At 37.4% G+C, this 18,800-nt stretch overlaps 3 protein-coding genes across 3 annotated transcripts; 1 reads left to right on the top strand and 2 right to left on the bottom strand.

Moving 5' to 3' along the window:
- Positions 1–1,967: 1,967 nt before the first annotated feature.
- On the bottom strand, positions 1,968–3,250 carry LOC142538522 (uncharacterized). Its single transcript, XM_075643834.1, has 2 exons — positions 2,760–3,250; positions 1,968–2,718 (listed from the first exon to the last, which is right to left on the bottom strand). Exons 1-2 carry the CDS (start codon positions 3,248–3,250, stop codon positions 1,968–1,970), a joined length of 1,242 nt encoding a protein of 413 aa, XP_075499949.1.
- Positions 3,251–7,008: 3,758 nt separating this feature from the next.
- Positions 7,009–8,935, top strand: LOC142538521 (uncharacterized). The gene is made up of 5 exons (XM_075643833.1): positions 7,009–7,159; positions 7,522–7,553; positions 7,627–7,708; positions 7,779–7,847; positions 7,919–8,935. The coding sequence occupies exons 1-5, from the start codon at positions 7,009–7,011 to the stop codon at positions 8,368–8,370; spliced, it is 786 nt and encodes a 261-aa protein (XP_075499948.1). The 3' UTR covers positions 8,371–8,935.
- A 6,590-nt stretch (positions 8,936–15,525) lies between these two features.
- Positions 15,526–16,005, bottom strand: LOC142538520 (uncharacterized). The gene has a single exon (XM_075643831.1). It carries the CDS (start codon positions 16,003–16,005, stop codon positions 15,526–15,528), a length of 480 nt encoding a protein of 159 aa, XP_075499946.1.
- Between the last annotated feature and the right edge of the window lie 2,795 nt (positions 16,006–18,800).

Raw genomic sequence — 18,800 nt, 5'->3', positions numbered from 1 at the left:
ACATTGAACTATTTTACTTCTCAACGGGATCTAGAAAGCTAGTACTTGTGTGGCCCTCAATGGTTCACTGATACAACTAGCCGTGGGTTCACATCTCCATGTGATTTGGACTAAACATGTCCTTATTTGAGCATACCTCAATTGCTCCATTCTTACTTATCAACTCCTTGATAACAAGAACGTCAGAACTCAAGTCTGATAGTACCCCACCAATCATGTTAAACACCTAGCAGCATCGCTTACATGATTCCCTAGGTATCAAATGATAGTGCCTGCAAGAACCATTCTATTATGATTAGCGTACAGTACGGTCCCTTCAACTCATATATCCCGACCGATTCGACAACCATTGGTATATCGAGAGTTGTCAATGAATCGATACTATGTGTCATGTCGTAGTTGCATCGATGGTGTAATCTATGAAACCCCTTTCATATACCACCATACTCTGATCAGAGATTTCAACCTACATACACATGAGAACACATAGGATATCCATACCCGAAGGTAAGCGGTGAATCCCCGACTACAATGCATTGACTCCTATATGTTTCGACAAAACACCCAACCTTGCCACCTGATGACCCCATGAGAGTCGGTAAACAAGTCAAAGTGTAATTCTAGCACATAGAGTCTCAATGTTGTCCCGGGTCATAAGGACTAATGGTGTACAACCATAAACTAGGACTTTTCCACTCGATAAGTGAGAACCACTTGGAAAGTCCTTTATGGAGGGTTGTTCAGTGCACTCTACAAGGAGCACCTATCTGCAGTGTTCGGACATCACAATGTCCCCTACCAATGAAACATGGTACTCACATCGCAGATACTAGTCTCGAACTCGAGCGGCCTATATCCTTCTTAGCGGCGGCTGAATCGACTAGGAACTGTTTAGAATATACAGTATTCCAAATATGAGTTTCATGATACTCATCATATGAGCATCTCATATTCTTTCTACTATTTGTATATTCAAAGGCTTTATCTATGCAACTAGCATGGGTATACAGATAAAAAAGTGCCAAAATAATAATTTCAAATATTATTAAAATAAAGAATGTTCATACATAGAGTTTAAACATGAACCCTCGGACAACAATTGGCTCGACGGGCACCTACTCTAACATCTTCCTTCCTGCATGAGCACGTATCCTAGACCTTCCTTAGAGGCGTCACTGTAAATAGTGAAATCTTTATTCTCTGCGGGCAGGATTAACACTGGCGTGGATGCGAGTTTCTCTTTCAGCGTCTGGAAACTCTTCTCACACTCCTCATTTCAAATAAATTTAGAATTCTTCTGTGTGAGCTTCGTCAGTGGCACGGCTATCGAGGAGAACCCTTCGACAAACTTTCGGTAGTAACCTGCCAATCCAAGAAAGCTTCTGATGTCGGTGGCGTTCTTTGGTTTCGGCCATTCTGTAATTGCCTCTACTTTCCTTGGATCCACTGACACTCCTTCTTTCGATATCACGTGTCCTAGAAATGACACACTCCTTAGCCAGTATTCACACTTGCTAAACTTAGCATAGAGCTTATTCTCTCTTAAGGTTTGCAGAGCAAGGTGAAGGTGCTCTTCATGGCTCGTCTCGTCAGGAGAATAGACGAGGATATTGTCGATAAATACCACTATGAACTGATCCAGGAATGGCTTGAATACTCTGTTCATCAGATCCATTAATGCTGCTGGTGCGTTTGTCAGACCAAAAGGCATCACTGTGAATTCATAATGTCTATATCTGGTTCGAAAGGCTGTTTTCGGGATATCTTCAGCCCTAACTTTCAACTGGTGGTATCCTGTCCTCAGATCCAGTTTAGAAAAGATGGCGGCTCCTTTAAGCTGATCAAACAAATCGTCTATCCGAGGTAGAGAGTATCTGTTCTTGATTGTGATCTTGTTCAGTACTCTATAATCGATGCACAATCTCATACTTCCGTCTTTCTTCTTCACGAAGAGTACTGGAGCTCCCCTATGGGGACACACTCGGTCGAATTTGCCTCTTATCTAGCAATTCTTGGAGTTGTTCTTTTAGCTCATTGAGTTCGGCTGGTGCCATTCTGTAAGGTGCTTTAGAGATTGGTGCAGCACCGGGAACCAGATTGATCTCGAACTCCACTTCGCGGTTCGGGACCGTCCCCGAGAGTTCTTCTGGAAAATCATATGAGAACTCTCTCACTATCGGGATGTCCTCCAGTTTCAGCTCGATTTCTTCTTTTATTTCACTGACCATTGCTAGGTAGATGTCTTCCCCGGATTTCATGGCTCTCCAAGCTTGAGATGCGGAAAGCAGTGATTTCCGTTCCTTGGATTTACCTTGGTACACGACTTTCTCCTGATTCGGAGTGATGAGTTTGACTTTCTTCCCTTTACACTCTACCATTGCATTGTTCTTGGCTAACCAATTCATCCCTAAGATGATGTCGAAATCGACCATGATCAACTGTATCAAGTCGGCGCTAAAATTCTGAGTACTGATACTAATCTTACAATCTCTGTAAATTTCGTGAGTTTCAATGGCCCTACTTGTAGGTGTGGCTATTCGAAAGGGCTCATTTAGTTTCTCGGGCTTACGACCTAACTTCTTAGCAAATCTCTTAGATATAAAGGAATGTGTAGCACCACAGTCAAATAATACATAAGCAGGCACTTGCTGAATAAATATGGTACCTGACACGGCATCGTTCGCGTCGTCTACCTCCTCTTGCGTTATGGCAAACACCCTGGCATTCGGTTTGTTCTCTCGTGGCTTATTGGTATTCACCCCTGAGTTTGACCCGTCTCCTTTACCCGTCCAGTTGTTCTATTGGTGGCGTCTGGACATTCTGCCATACGGTGTCCTGGTTTCCCACATCCAAAGCAGACACTGCTCGCTCTACGACATTCTCCCAGGTGTCGTAAGTGGCAAGTTGGGCAAGGCTTAATGGCTTGGTAGTTTGTGGCAGGCAGAGGCCCTTTTGATGGTCCACCAGACTGGTTAGGCCTCTTGAAAGTCTGACTGTTATGTGGGGATTGGCTACTCATAGGCCTTTTGTTCTTAAATTCCTTCTCTCGGCGTTGGATATCAGTTTCAGCTCGGATAGCTGCACCCATCAGGTCTGAAAAATTCGTTGGCTGATAGACTGCCAAAGCCGAATGGATTCTGCTGTTCAATCCCTTTTTGAAGCGATGCAATTTCAAAGTTTCATCCGCCATGATTGTCGGAGCATAAGATCCAAGGGCATTGAACTGGGAGGTGTATTCCACAACTGACATATTAAGAGATTGAATGAAGTTTTCAAACTCACTCAGTTTCTGCAGTCTGACCTCGGCCGGATAATATTGTTTCAGAAAAGCCTCTCTGAAACGCTGCCACGTGATTGGTCCTAGCAGCTATCATGGCTGACGAGATTGCTTCCCACCACTTGCCTGCTTTATCCTCCAGGAAAGGCACTATCACATCCGCTTTCAGTGCCTCCGGGACTTCTAACAGTCGCAGCTGAGTCTCCACGCTTTTCAGCCAGCTCTGGCTAACTTCAGGGTCGACAGCTCCATTGAAGGTTGGGCACCTGTTCTTGCGAAGTGATTCGTAGTGGAACTTCACTCCGTGTTGTGGTGGAGGTGGTGGAGGTTGATTGGCGTTTGGGTTTAATAACCCTTGCAGTGTCATCGCCACGATCGTGGCTATAGCCATCAGGTCTGCTTGGTTAAGGCTGAACCCAAGTGGGGGTCCGTTATCTTCTTCGTTGGCATTGTTGTTGTTAGCGTAACGGGGGTTGCGGTTTTGCCTCGGAGGTCTACCGGCCATCTCCTACAATTTTAAACGTTTCTAAGAATTGGTTGTTCAAAACAATATGTTTGAATGAATAAGTTATGCTGGAACAACTGACATTAATAAATAAACATAACTTTATTAATTTTTGAATATAAAAGAACAACCAAATGAAAACAGATAGTACTGAATGAAACAAATCGTACTGACTGAAATAATATAACGATAATGGGAAAATAAACTCTTAATATAGTCTAGTCCTCTATCTCTCCATCCCCAACTGCTGCTATAGGTTCATCTATCTCTATCGGCTCCTCCTCTTTCGGTTCCTCCTCTGGCTCTTCCTCTTGCAGTATCTCCACCATATGGGTGAGCTGGGCGTTCTCTTCCATGAGCTGCGCCAGATGTGCCTTAAGTCCCTGTACCTCCGCATCAGCCACGTCCATCTCGTCATTCCAATGCTGCTGATACTGCAGATGGTACTGTTTCTTCTGCTTGATTTGGTTCTTCAGTGCTTCTACTTGCTAAGTCAGATGTTGGTTCACATACGCAAGGCTGTTCATGGCCTCACCTGAATTCTCCAGTCTCCTCTTATCTTTGGCATTCTGCTGTTTCTCCTCCTCCATCTCCTTGCGATAACGCTCTGTATCCTCTCGTAACTTTCCATGTTGATACTTGCAATGTTCTATGACATCTCTTAGGTCCATGTTATCACCTCTAACTAGCTCACCCTAATAGATAGACTGGTTAAGGCGGACACGAATCTCCTCTTTCTCGGCTGCTAAAGTCTCGATCTCCCTCTTCCTCTCACTCAGTCTGGCTCTAAGTCGCTGAATCTGACGGGACTGATAGTGAAGGGCAAGCTCCTTCAAACGAATGGCAGCTTGGGCACGGGTGTGGGTCGCATGGGAGTAGATGAAGCCATTTCCTGAAATAAAAAATGGAAATGCTCAGAATCAGAAAGAGACAATATAGAACAATGGACAGTATGCAATATATATGAAATTTTCGAAAATTACATAAATATATTTTTTTCCCAAAAATGGAAAGATTTGAGATAGACACATGGGTTCGAAGCATATGTCGAGAGGATTCCAGAACAATCGACGGAATCGAATTCGGAATTTCCTATGAGAAGTTATAGGGTCTACGAATATTTCCTAAAGCGACAAAAACGACGTTTCGGAGGCCTAAACGAAGGAATTTTGCGATTTCGACCCCTACCTCACATAATTGTGAAAATCGCTCGTTGGGCCGTTTCGGAGGGGATAGCATCGGCCTTACTCAAAGATCCCACCGAAAATTTTTTTTTGTAAAAATGTTTCTCATTTTTTTCCAACCGGATTATGAACCTAGCGGCTCTGATACCACTTAAATGTCACGCTCCGAGACTCGGGATTGACACCGGCGTTGTTTAACAATCACACAATCGAAACAACAAGCCTTTGTAGCACAGTGTAAACCAAAATCAGTTTATATATCATAATTCTAATGAAATAACGATTGTCTTTACAATACCGAAATCTCAAAAACGACATAGTTTAATGCGGAAACGTAAAACTAAATAACAATATTAACTTTAAACTTAATCTAATTCTCGAACCATCACCATCCCCAAAATTGTTCGGACTCTTCTTCCTCGAGTTCTCCTTCGGGCTTATCTGGGAAGGGTTGTAAGAGGGCGAGTATTTTGGGAAATACTCAGCAAATGGGGGCGTTTTGAACACAACATAATAATTTCCATCATTTTCGAAAATAACATATACATGCATCATGCTTTTTCAAAATCGTAACATCATACTCATATCGTAACAACACTGCAATTTTTTATCTTCAACGGTTTACTGACGCCAGTCCCTAAGTTTTAATCCTCTAAGGGGACGAGGCCATAAAACGGTTCTATCCCACCGTTAATGGTCATATGTTGGAATTCCACCCATTTTCAGGGAATCCTCACAGTGTCAAACATAAACATACCAATATTTAACAAAATCGTATAGACGGGAGACAGTGCTCAACCGAATTTTTTTTGCTGTTCTTTTTATAAAAACCGAAAACATGTATGCACAAATCCGAAACTTTAAGTTTAAAAACAAGCCCACTTACAGTGTATATTGATGCTAAAAAACGTGGATGCTTGGCTTCGGGATTTAGATCGCTTTTCGCTCCTCGTCCGGGCAGCGTTCGGCTCGATTTTTAGGCTAACTTCGAGACGATTTTCGGGCAGAGTTTCGGCTAGGGGAGCTGCTGAATTTCGAGAATTTCAGCCAGTGGATTTCGAAATTGGTGGTGGTTTGTGGAGTGGGGGTGGTGGCCTATTTATAGGTGGAGGGATATGAGCTAAATTTGGTACTCAAATCCTACCAAAATCATGCCAAATCTCATAAATTTGACTCCAATCTTCCTTGCCATTTTCGAAAATCTTGCTACGTAAGTTGAGATATTTAATCCTTGATTCTTTCCTCCTTGCTTGGCTCGAAAATTGTGATGCTAGGTCAAGGGATCTTTGAGCCAATTTGATGATATAGTTTCCAATCACACTAGTATCTATTTACCACCATAACTAGGAAATTAATCTAGGGGGGATTTTCGAAAACCTCTAGCAATTATCATGCCTCAATTCTTTTAATTTGTATGATACTCAAATCTTGTAAATCTACCTCCTCAATTTTCGAAATTATGCTTGTACAAGTGCATGTATCAATATCTTGACATCAAGGATTTCCATATAAAATATTCTTCAATATACATATCTTATTTTAATACCATAATCAAAGAAATCCTATACTCTTAAATTTCCTTACAATGATTAATCATATGGTGGGAAAAATCGGTTCTCACATCGATGATGATAGTAGCATTGTTATGTTTTTCAGAATGAAAATCCTTCTGTGTGTGTTTTTGGTGTCCTTAAATTTCATGTTTACGTGAACCAACTTGCCTCTATTAATGATGTATGATTTTTAGTTGAGATTTAAAAAAATAACTTCACAAGCTATTGAGAAATAATTTTCTAGTGTTGTAGGTTTAAAATGATGTTGTATGACCACCCCATTCTAGAATGTTTATACTTTTCTTCCAAACTCATTTGTTTAGAAAATACTGTGGACCATCAATAACTTTATTTGCATAGATATCATACCTATTCAATTTTTGTGTTTTGTGCAGTTCCTTCTTTTGTATTCGTGCTTCCCTTTTCAAGCGGGCAACACCTCCTCTAGTATGCTTTTACAATTTTGTTATTTGAATAAGGATATAAACTATGACCAATTTTTTTCATACAGTCAACGACATTGTCATGGATACCTCAGAAAATGAAGTTGCCCTTTATTATGCGTTGGATGAATTAATTACGGATTGCATGATATTTTTAACTGTGCTTATGCTTGTGTATAATGATATTGTAAAACGAGGTAATCGAAGCATTTGTAGAAGGATAATCAGGTATAACCTGGGTGAGAAAATTCCAGCACAAATTTCTCATTTATTAAGAATTGTTGAATTTGGAGACGTACAATGCGTATATAACTTAAGAATGTCAAGAGATGCGTTTGCTCGACTTTGTTACTTGTTAGAAAACGTGGGGGGGCTTTCTCATTCTAGGTATTCAAGATTGTCGAGAAGGTGGCGATGTTTTATCAATTTTAGCTCACGACAAGAAAAACCGCATAATTAGACATGATTATATTAGATCAGGATACACGGTTAGCAAACATTTCCATGATGTACTGAGATGTGTACTTGGACTTCATCCAATTCTTATTTCACCTCCAAGATTGCTCAAGTGAGAAGTGGAAATTTTTCAAGGTAATATTTTATTATCTATTTAAATTTGTCAATAAAATATATTTTTATCACTATATTTCTTTTATATGAATAGAGTTGCTTGGGTGCACTTGATGGTACGTACATTGGTGTCCAAGTAATAAATTTGGATAAGCCAAAATATAGAAATAGAAAAGGTGGAACATGAGTGAATATTTTAGGAGCATGTGACAGCGACATGAAATTTACTTATGTTTTATTGGGAAGGTTCTGTAGCTGATAGTAGAGTTTTGCGAGATGCTATTAGCCGTCCCAATGGTTTGAAGGTTCCTAGAGGTACATTTTAATAGATTTCAAATGATAAAATGATAAATTTATATTTGTCAGTTATTTTCTTCTTTTTACAGGTTGTTATTATCTATGTGACTGTGGATATGCAAATGTTGAGAGTTTTTTGGCACCATTTAGAAAAGTCTGTTATCATTTGAATGAATGGGGACAAAGATCAATGGCACCAGCAAATTATAGAGAGTATTTTAATTTTAAGCATGCTTCAACTTGTAATATTATAGAAAGAGCTTTTGGGTTATTGAAAAAGCGATGGGTAGTCCTTAGAAACCCTTCATTTTATGGTATCAAGACTCATAATCAAATTATCATGGCATTTATTTTACTTCACAACTTTATACGGGGTGAGATGGCCATGGATCCGCTAGAGGATAAATTTGAAGAAACAATGGAAAATGATGAAGCAGGATCCGAGAAAACGATCGATAATGTTGAAACTTCGACATATTGGGATAATTGGAGGGAAAATTTAGCGATGACATTGTACAACCAATCATTAGGATTTCCTTGAATTTTCTTGCTTTCATGATATTTGAATTTGAATATTATGAGTTTAGACACCTCCATGTTTAAGACGTTTATAAGTTACTAGTTGAATTGTATCTTTGATATTTGTTGGATAGTTTGTCTTTATAATTGGTATACTTGTCTTATAGTTATGTTGGTAAATTCAAGTGTTATGAATGTATGATGTCAAGAAAATTTCATTATATAGCCGTTGTGAATCTCTTGTTTCTGAAATTTGCTGAGTGTCCACGTATTTGAAGTGAATTTGTGCCATAATATTTCATTCATTTGCTGAGTTAAATGTGATATTTCTCTTACATTATTATTAATGTGGTGAATAGTTATGAAACCGCCAAGAATCCAATCTGATAGTGTGAAAAGTAACAAAACAGACAAGACACATCGAATATGGTCGGTTAAAAAAGAAGAAGCATTGATCGACACATTGAAAGTTGTTGTTAGAACTGGATGGAAATCAGAGAATGGATTTCGTAGTGGTTCCATAACTATTCTTGAAAATGAAATGTGGAAATAATTTCTAGAAACAGCTATACGTGGAATTCCTCATATCAACTCTAAAGCCCATGTATGGAAAAAAAACCATGGATCATTACTACATCAATAAGGAAAAGCAAAATGAAAATGATGTTGATATTGGTATTGACAAATTACTACATGATTCGTATGATGAAACAACATCGATGTCTAGAAATAGTAAGGGTCGTAATGAGAATGAGAAAAGGACAGCTTCTAAAAAACGTAAATCTTTATTTAACTAATAAATAAACTTAACAATTGTATAATAGTAAATTTATAATATTTAGAAACTTAGATGCTGAATCTTGTAACTTATTTGGTTCATTGTTCGTATGTCATTTACTTTATTGCTTCGTAATTATTCTTCTTAATGTGAATCTGAATGTATTGCTTCCAGAGGTGTACAACAAAAAAATTGAACTTAGCAAGGGTATAATAGTAAATTTATTAATATTTAGAAGCTAATCACATATTCAAAATTGGAATCAAACAATCTTATTAGTATCACATAATATTTTATTAATATTATATCAACATTCTTATCTATAACATAATCAATCATTTATTTATCTCATAACATGTACCAACACCCCAATTGTATTGACAACTTCAAAATTTATCCAGAAATCAACCCTTTTTTTTGTTAGTTTTTTTTTTTTTTTTGGAAAGATTAACTTTGGTAATCATTACATGATTACATGTTGCATTAAACAAACATTTTTTCCTCTGCGATCGTTATTTCTCTGAGGGTGTCAATTCGGATGGGTTGGATGAGTTGGGTCGGGTTGAGCAATAGTACTATTCAAAAATTGCTCAACCCGAACCCAAGCCGACTCGAAAACTCTCAACCCGAACCTGAACTCGGATCAACCCGTATAACTTGATTTTGAATTTTTTATAATTTTTTTAAAAAAAATTCAAAAAAATAATACTAATATTTTAATTTAAACACATAATAATAAAATCTCCCTCATATATATGATTTAAATTTGAAAGTGTAATTGTAGAAAAATAAAGTATATTTACTAAATCAAACAAACAATTGTTTTAAAATAAATATTCAAAATAAATATTAAATTATGAAAATTTATGATATAAATATACAATAAATATTTTTTTCGACATACAATATATAAAAATAGCAGGTAAATATTTATTAATTATATTTTTTTAAAAAAAACCAAACCCAACCCGATCATTTTTACGAGTCAGCTATCGGATCCAACCCGATCTGACCCGAACCCGAAAACCCCAAACCCAAACTAATTTTTTTTGGGTTGAATCGTATCGGGTTGGTGGGTCGTGTCTAATTTTGACACCCTTAATTTTTGTCGGCAATATGCATTAAATGCCAAACATGAATGATTCAATGAATGAGGAAAAGTCACAATTTGCAACAGAAGGAAATTCAGACATAAATATGAATACGCGTTTTTAACGCGTATTCACACGGACAAGGGGCTCTATAAATAGAGCTCCCCATTTCATTCTGATATCATCTCTTCTTCGAGTTTTCTCTCATCTTATTAGTTATATAATATTTGTGAGGTGTTTGTTCTCCTGTATTAAGAGAGTGTGTGTTCTCTTTGGAAACACAGTGAGTGAGTTGTACACCATAAAATATTATAATGAAATTCTTTTCATCTTGTCCGTGGTTTTTACCCTAATAATTTTTAGGGGTTTTCCACGTAAATCTCAGGTGTCCAGTTTATTCTTTATTTTCGGGTTTTATTATCTCAAATTCCGCACGTGGGACCAACAAGTGGTAACAGAGCCTTGGTTTAAAATTTCTTAAAATTCTGAGTATGCTCTGTGGTTGCAGCCTAGACTGATCTTCCACATCCGAAAAGATTTTTTGAGATTTTTTATTAAGGCGAGATTATTTTGTCCAGTCTACTAAAATTGTTGTAGACATAAAGACGGGCAGGTACAAGATAGAAAAGTTCAACGGAAGCAATTTTATGTTGTGGAAAATAAAGATACAAGCAGTTTTAAGAAAGAAGAATTGCTTGATGGCTATTGGAGATAGACCGGTGGAAATTACGGACGATGGAAAGTGGAATGAGATGAATGATAATGTTGTTGTCAATTTACACTTGGCTATTGCAGATGAAGTACTGTTAAGTATCTCTGAGATAAAAACAGCCAAAGTTGTCTGGGATACTCTGACAAAGATGTACGAGGTCAAGTCACTACACAACATGATTTTCCTAAAGAGAAGGCTTTATACTTTTCGGATGACGGAATCCTCATCGATGACCGACCATATCAATACACTAAATACTCTATTTGCTCAACTCACTTTCATGGGGCATAAAATAGGGGAAAATGAACGTGCGGAGCTTCTACTTCAAAGTCTATCAGATTCATATGATCAACTTATCATCAACATTACTAACAATATTCTTATGGGCTTTCTAAAATTCGACGATGTCTTAACTGCGGTTCTCGGAGAAAAAAGTCGACGCAAGAATAAGGAAGACAGGTTGGTAACTTCGAAGCAGGCAGAGGCTTTGCCGATGATAAGAGGAAGATTTATGGACCGTGACTCCAGTGGGAGCCAGACGAGATAGATCAAAGTCGAGAAATAAGAAGAAAAATATTTACTGCTTTAAATGTGGCGGTAAAGGGCACTTCAAGAAAGAATGTACGAGTATCGAGAAAAGTTCTGAAGGAAATGTGGCAAGTACTTCAGTCAGTTGTGAAATATTATTCAGCAAAGCAGCAACTGTTGCAGAAGGCAGACACAAATTTTGTGACACATGGATTATGGATTCAGGAGCGACATGGCACATGACGTCTCGGAGATAATGGTTTGATCATTATGAATCAGTCTCAGGAGGATCTGTATTTATGAGAAATGATTATGCCTTGGAAATTGCTGGGGTCGGTACTATCAAAATAAAAATGTTTGATGGCATAATTCGCACCATTCAGGAGGTACGACGTGTTAAAGGACTGACGAAAAATCTTTTGTCCTTGGGACAATTGGAAAACATCGGGTGTAAAACCCGTATCGAAAACGGGATCATGAAAATTGTGAAGGATGCGCTTGTAGTTATGAAGGCGGAAAAAGTTGATGCAAATCTGTATGTACTTTTGGGAGAAACACACAAAGAAACGGAAATAGCTGTTGCATCAATTGGTTCGGAAGAAGAATTAACAGTATTATGGCATAGAAAGCTCGGGCATATGTCAGAATGGGGGTTGAAAATTTTCTCAGAACGGAAGCTGCTGCCAGGACTTACAAAAGTGTCACTACCCTTTTGTGAGCACTGTGCTACCAGTAAAAAAACACAGATTAAAGTTTGGCACTTCTACTGCCAGGAGCAAAAGCATATTGGAGCTGATTCATTCGGATGTTTGGCAAGCACCGGTTGTATCCCTTGGAGGAGCGAGATACTTTGTCTCGTTCATTGATGATTTCTCTAGGAGATGTTGGGTGTATTCAATAAAAAAAAAATCAGATGTTTTCCAAGTCTTCAAAGATTTCAAAGCGCGGGTTGAACTTGATTCAGAAAATAAAATCAAGTGTTTGAAGACTGACAATGGAGGAGAATATAACAGTGACGAATTTGATGCATATTGTCAACATTATGGCATCAAGAGACAGTTCACAACGGCGCTTACACACCTCAACAGAATGGAGTGGCGGAGCGGATGAACAGGACCTTGTTGGACAGAACAAGAGCTGTGTTGAGGACTGCAGGTCTAGAAAAGTCATTTTGGGCAGAAGCAGTCAAACCGCTTGTTATATTGTCAATCGTTCTCCTTCAGTGGCGATTGATCTGAAGACTTCGATGGAGATGTGGCCCGGGAAGCCGACAGATTATTCTCATTTGCATACATTTGAAAGTCTTGTGTACGTTCTGTACAATGAGCAAGAAATATCGAAGTTGGATTCATAATCCAGAAAATGTATCTTATTGGGTTATACTGATGGAGTAAAAGGGTTTCGATTGTAGGATCCTACTGTTCACAAGCTTGTCATCAACAGGGATGTTATCTTCGAGGAAGATAAAATAAAGTGAGACAAAGGCACATTGAATTCAGAAACTACTATATTTCAGGTGGAAAATAAGACGGACGAAGGTCAAGTTTCTTGTGAAGCAGTACTAGAGCACGAAGAACAAGAACATGTTGAGTCTGAGGTTTCTAATGTGAGGCAGTCAACTCGAGACAGAAGACCACCAGTTTGTCTTTCAGATTATGTCACTGAAAGCAACATTGCATATTGTCTATTATCAGAGGATGGTGAGCCATCGAGTTTCCACGAGGCTACTCAAAGCTCGGATGTATCCTTGTGGATGATAGCAATGCAAGAAGAATTGGAGGTATTGGACAAGAATAAAACTTGAGATCTTGTTACACTACCACGAGGGAAAAAAGCCATTGGAAACAGATGGGTCTATAAGATCAAGCGTGATGGCAATAACCAAGTGGAGCAGTATCATGCTAGATTTGTGGTAAAAGGGTATGCTCAGAAAGAAGGCATTGATTTCAATGAGATATTTTCTCATGTGGTTCGGCTTACAACAGTCAGAGTAGTGCTGACATTATGTGCGGTGTTTGACCTACATCTAGAACAGCTAGATGTGAAAACGGCATTTCTTCATAGAGATCTTGAATAAGAAATCTATATGCTCCAGCCAGAAGGTTTTGCAGAAATAAGCAAAGAGAACTTGGTTTGCAGGTTGAAGAAATCTCTGTACGGTCTCAAACAGGAGTCGAGGTGTTGGTACAAGCGATTTGATTCCTATATCATGAGTCTTGGATACAACAGACTGAGTGCAGACCCTTGTACATATTTCAAGAGGTCTAGTGATGATTATATCATTTTCCTGTTGTGTGTAGACGACATGTTGGTAGCTACTCAAGCTTGCAAAGATCATGTACAAGGATTGAAGGCACTGTTGGCTAGGGAATTTGATATGAAGGACTTGGTACTAGCAAACAAGATTCTAGGGATGCAAGTTCACCGAGACAGAAGTAACAGAAAGATTTGGTTTTCCCAGAAAACATATTTGAAGAAAGTCTTGCAATGCTTCAACATGCAAGATAGCAAGCCAATATCAACCCATCTTCATGTTAACTTCAAGTTATCCTCCGAGATGTGTCCTAGCAATGAAGCAGAGAGGATGAAGATGTCTCGAGTACCATATGCATCAGCAGTGAGAAGTTTGATGTTCGTCATGATCTGTACAAGGCCGGACATTGCTCAAGCAGTGGGAGCAATTAGTCGTTATATGGAGAATCCTGGACGAGAACATTGGAGTACTGTTAAGAGGATCCTTAGATACATTAAGGATACCTCAAATGCTGCATTATGTTATGGAGATTTTACACTCAGGGGCTATGTCGATTCAGATTATGCAAGTGATCATGATAAGAGGAAATCTACTACTGGTTATTTGTTTACACTTGCAGGGAGAGGTGTAAGCTGAGTTTCAAAATTGCAGACAGTTGTGGCGTTATCTACAACAGAGACAGAATATATGGAAGCTACTCAAGCTTGCAAGGAGGCAATATGGATTAAAAGGTTATTGGAGAAGATCAGACACAAACAAGAGAATGTTTCTTTGTTTTGTGACAGTCAGAGTGCCTTGCACATCGCAATGAATCCAGCCTTTCATTTCAGGACGAAACACATTGGAGTACAATTTCACTTTGTGCGGGAAGTAGTAGAAGAAGGAAGCGTGGATATGCAGAAGATCCATACAAAAGACAACATAGTTGATTTTCTGACCAAGCCAGTGAACACTGATAAGTTTGAGTGGTGTAGACCCTCAAGTGACCTAGCAGAAACGTGAGCAGTGGGGAATGACAAGATTGAAAGGATGTGTGGAGATGTGTTTGATTCTCAATCAAATCTTCAAGTATGAGAAATGTCGGCAATATGCATTAAATGCCAAACATGAATGATTCAATGAATGAGGAAAAGTCATAATTTGCAGCAGAAGGAAATTTGGACGGAAATATGAATACGCGTTTTTTACGCGTATTCACACAGACAAGAGGTTACATAAATAGAGCTCCCCGTTCATTCTGATATTATCTCTTCTTCGAGTTTTCTCTCATCTTTTTAGTTTTATAATATTTGTTGGGTGTTTGTTCTCATGTATTAAGAGAGTGTGTTCTCTTTGGAAACACAATGAGTGAGTTGTACACCATAAAATATTATAGTTGAATTCTTTTCATCTTGTCCGTGGTTTTTACCCTAATAATTTTTAGGGGTTTTCCACGTAAATCTCGGTGTCCAGTTTATTCTTTATTTTTCGGGTTTTATTATTTCAATTTCCGCACGTGGAACCAATAATCTTCTCCAACACGAAACATTAAATAAATCAAGTACCAGGGAAGAAGAAAGAATATAGATATAAACAGTTGCACGCAAGTTGTGATATTTACGTGTTTGATAATCAAACTAATCTCAAATATTCATGCGACTCAAATTATATCGAAGATTGGAACAACTTTTCAACCGAAACACTCGATCGTAGCTTTCCGATATATGTACAAACATGTAAAAATAAAAATCAAACATGATAATAATGACTGTATCGAATATATATTAAAAATAATCGAGCGAATATTAAGCTTGAGTTAGCTGAAGAGGCGCGTATCAAACTAATATGTGCACATGCCCGCCGTTGTCAAAGTCTATGGAACTCTTGGCGTACCTGGCCGAGAAATTCGGAGGCTGAAATCTGTCTCCCTCTTCATCCTCATCCTCGAAATGCCCGTTCCCCTCGTCGAAATTCATGGCGTAACTCAACGGATCATACCGGAAATTCGTGTGCCTGTCTTTATCCCGGTTAAACCGTCGGATGAAAGTCTTCCATTTCGGCCCTGCCACGATCTCCGACCACTCGCGGATCTTTTTCAAAGCGCTCAAACCTCGGGACCACAGCGAGCTTTCACTTTCGTTCTCGGCCGTATGTAGCTTCTGCCACCACGTCAATCGCACGGTGGAGGATTGGGAGGGGGTTCCGCCGGCGGATTTATCGAAACACGGGAGGAAGAAGCAGCGGCGGCGACACTTGTGGAAAATATCATCTTTGATCTGCAGCGCGTTTTGGCGCGAAAGGTCGCGATCCTCCATTGAATGATGATGGATTGAATTGAATATACAGTTGCATTTATATATGATATATGGGATGGAAGGGTGAAGGCATTTTGCAGGAAATAACGGCTGAATGTATTGGGAGAGAAGTGCTATTTTCTTATATCGCGACATAGTAAAACGCGATTTATGTGAAACTGCTTATTACTTGTCTTTACGTACTTATAACATATAAAGATTAATACTACAAATTTGATTTTATAAAAATGTTCAATAAAAAATTAAATATTTTCATTTACTTTAAAATATAGAATATACATTTTCGCAAAATTAATAATTTACCATAAATATTATATCTTAAATCTTTTCGAAATTCAAAAAATTTCACGTTATCTACACAAAATTACAAAAAAAAAAAACATATTTTCATCGTTATTTTTCTTTGAAAAGCATACATTATCCAAAAAAATTAATTAAAAAAAAAACAATTTTTCAACACTATATAGTAATTACGTATTAAAAATCAACTATATATATATACATAACGTGCATAGTAACACTACAAGAAAATTAATTTTTTTCAAGTATACGTATATATAGGGTAAATTTGAGATAAATCTTCAAGCCAAAACATAAGTTTATCATAATCCTCTACACCAAAAAAAAAAAAAAAAAAATTTGTTTAAACTCCCAAAAATAATAAAAACAACAAAATACCCTTATATTTGTTGAGATTAATTGATTAATTTACCTGAACCGTAAATGGTATCAGAGTTGAGGTAAAATAATTTCAAACATACAAAATTATTATTACTATGTAATTAAATAATTGAGTATGAGAATTTTCTCAAATAATATAGATCTGAATACAAGTTCGAGATTAATTATTTGTGGAATTATTCTAATACTTTGGAATATTTAAAACAAGAATATCAAATCAAAGACGTTAGATATCAGGAACATGGTATAACTTATCAGAATCCAAAAGTAACTTCATGATTCAGTCTAATAAGTTCTTGGAAATATCACCGGATTCATCTAAGTTCTCTGGAGATCATAGGAAAATCCAAAAAACGGTACATAATTATGGTAGTATGTTGTATTATATAACACAAAAAGTAGAAAACTTCCTTGAAAAATAAGAAAAAATTCTTTTAACATTAAAGAATATGCAAACAAGAATTCAAACTCTAGAACAACAAACAAGTTCTAGTAAAAAGATTTCAGTACGAAGGTTACCACCATACTTCAAAGAAGGACGACCAATGTGATGTCAAAACCTTTAACCGACGAAGAACAAATGATCAATTTAATTAAAAATTTCTCATTAGTCTCGATGATCTCCAAGACCTTGCAGAATCTTTTGCAAATATGAATGTTGTAAATAAGGTGAACCACCCGTAATAACCTGGTCATCTTCTTATGAACCATCAAGGGAAAGTTTGGGATCTCATAATACAAATATAAGAGGACCCCAAACAGATTTTCAGGTTGGTGGAGAAGCACACTCAACGCGAACAAGGTCATGGAGAAGTCAAATTTCTTTGCACCAAACACACTATGAGAAATCTGTTTTGGAACCTATATATCCTCACTAAGATTATGCTTAACATTGATGTACTAGACTTAAAAAAGGGAAGATCTCATAGATGATTGGATATCGGCTATGAGAATCACAACAAAAATACTTTATCTCAACCGAGAATTATTCATTAAACTTTTTATAGGATCAGCTAACTGCATGGGACATGACTTCGGTAGAATCAAAAAGTCAGTCCTAGTCAGAGATTCTTTTATTGAGATAGCCGGAAGACTGGCTACCATATTTAAATCACAATTTATAGGGGTAGACTATTTTAACAGTCAAGACACAGAGAATGAAAGAAATATACTCAAACTCTGTATAGTTTTGAATTATATGACATATGTTTAATTGATTAATATATTATGTTATTCACTAAATATAGATGAAATTTAGGGGTTGAAGAAAATTTAGCAATGCAACTTTTCTTCACCAAAATGCCAAGACCCTGGAGAGAAATACTAATTAAGGAATACATCTCTGGTAATCCAGATACTTTGGCACGAATAGTATTTTTTCTCAAATAAAAATTGGCAGAATGATGTCATATACCAGCATTACAAAATAATTATAAACGATTAAGTGGTATTAATAAACGTTTCCCGAACAAGAAGGAACCAGAATTCGGGAAACGTTTTCGGCCAAGATCTGACCGAAAGTATGTTGCAAAAACAAGACCAAGTGCTGAAGGACTACACACAAAATAATTTCCTTGGAAGCTATACAAAAGTAGAAGATTCATCGACAAAGATAAAGTAGTCATGTGATCCAACCACTCCATTAATGGAAAATTGATCACCACTAACAGACGATTCCACTAACTAGTGAAAAATGGACCACTCACCACCTATAACGACAAACCACTACCTAATAGTTGAAAGAATCACCACTCACAAGATGTTTTTTACCACAATTGGTAGAATAATTCACAAGATTTGAAGTTCAGATTTCAAATCCATCAAAATTTCTATAAATACCAAGGAAGAGTAAGGGGAAGATGAAAATATCATTCAACCTCTTCATTTTCCCTCAAAATAAACTTGTAATAGTTTTTTTTATTGTATGTGCGTTGTAATTTCGGCTACTATAGATAGTTAAGGAAGTTCTTCCTCCTCTACAGGATTCTCTACAGGATGTTAATATGTATTAATAAATTGTATGCTTGAATAAAAAGACCAAGGCTTATTGCACATCTCATGTATTAATTTCAAATTGAACTATTTTACTATATACCCTAAGGTAAGAAACGAAA

This window comes from Primulina tabacum, chromosome 3 (genome assembly GCF_025594145.1).
Source record: "Primulina tabacum isolate GXHZ01 chromosome 3, ASM2559414v2, whole genome shotgun sequence".
NCBI lineage: Eukaryota > Viridiplantae > Streptophyta > Magnoliopsida > Lamiales > Gesneriaceae > Primulina > Primulina tabacum.
Note: the sequence above shows the minus strand (reverse complement) of the source record. Positions and strands in the feature narration are given on the sequence as shown.

Coding starts and splice junctions, on each gene's coding strand:
- LOC142538522 (XM_075643834.1), bottom strand. CDS start 3,250: ATGTCAGTTGTGGAATACACCTCCCAGTTCAATGCCCTTGGATCTTAT. Junction 2,719..2,759: donor GAGACGGGTCAAACTCAGGG/GTGAATACCAAT, acceptor ACCGAATGCCAG/GGTGTTTGCCATAACGCAAG.
- LOC142538521 (XM_075643833.1), top strand. CDS start 7,009: ATGACCAATTTTTTTCATACAGTCAACGACATTGTCATGGATACCTCA. Junction 7,160..7,521: donor TAATGATATTGTAAAACGAG/GTAATCGAAGCA, acceptor TTCACCTCCAAG/ATTGCTCAAGTGAGAAGTGG. Junction 7,554..7,626: donor AGAAGTGGAAATTTTTCAAG/GTAATATTTTAT, acceptor TTATATGAATAG/AGTTGCTTGGGTGCACTTGA.
- LOC142538520 (XM_075643831.1), bottom strand. CDS start 16,005: ATGGAGGATCGCGACCTTTCGCGCCAAAACGCGCTGCAGATCAAAGAT.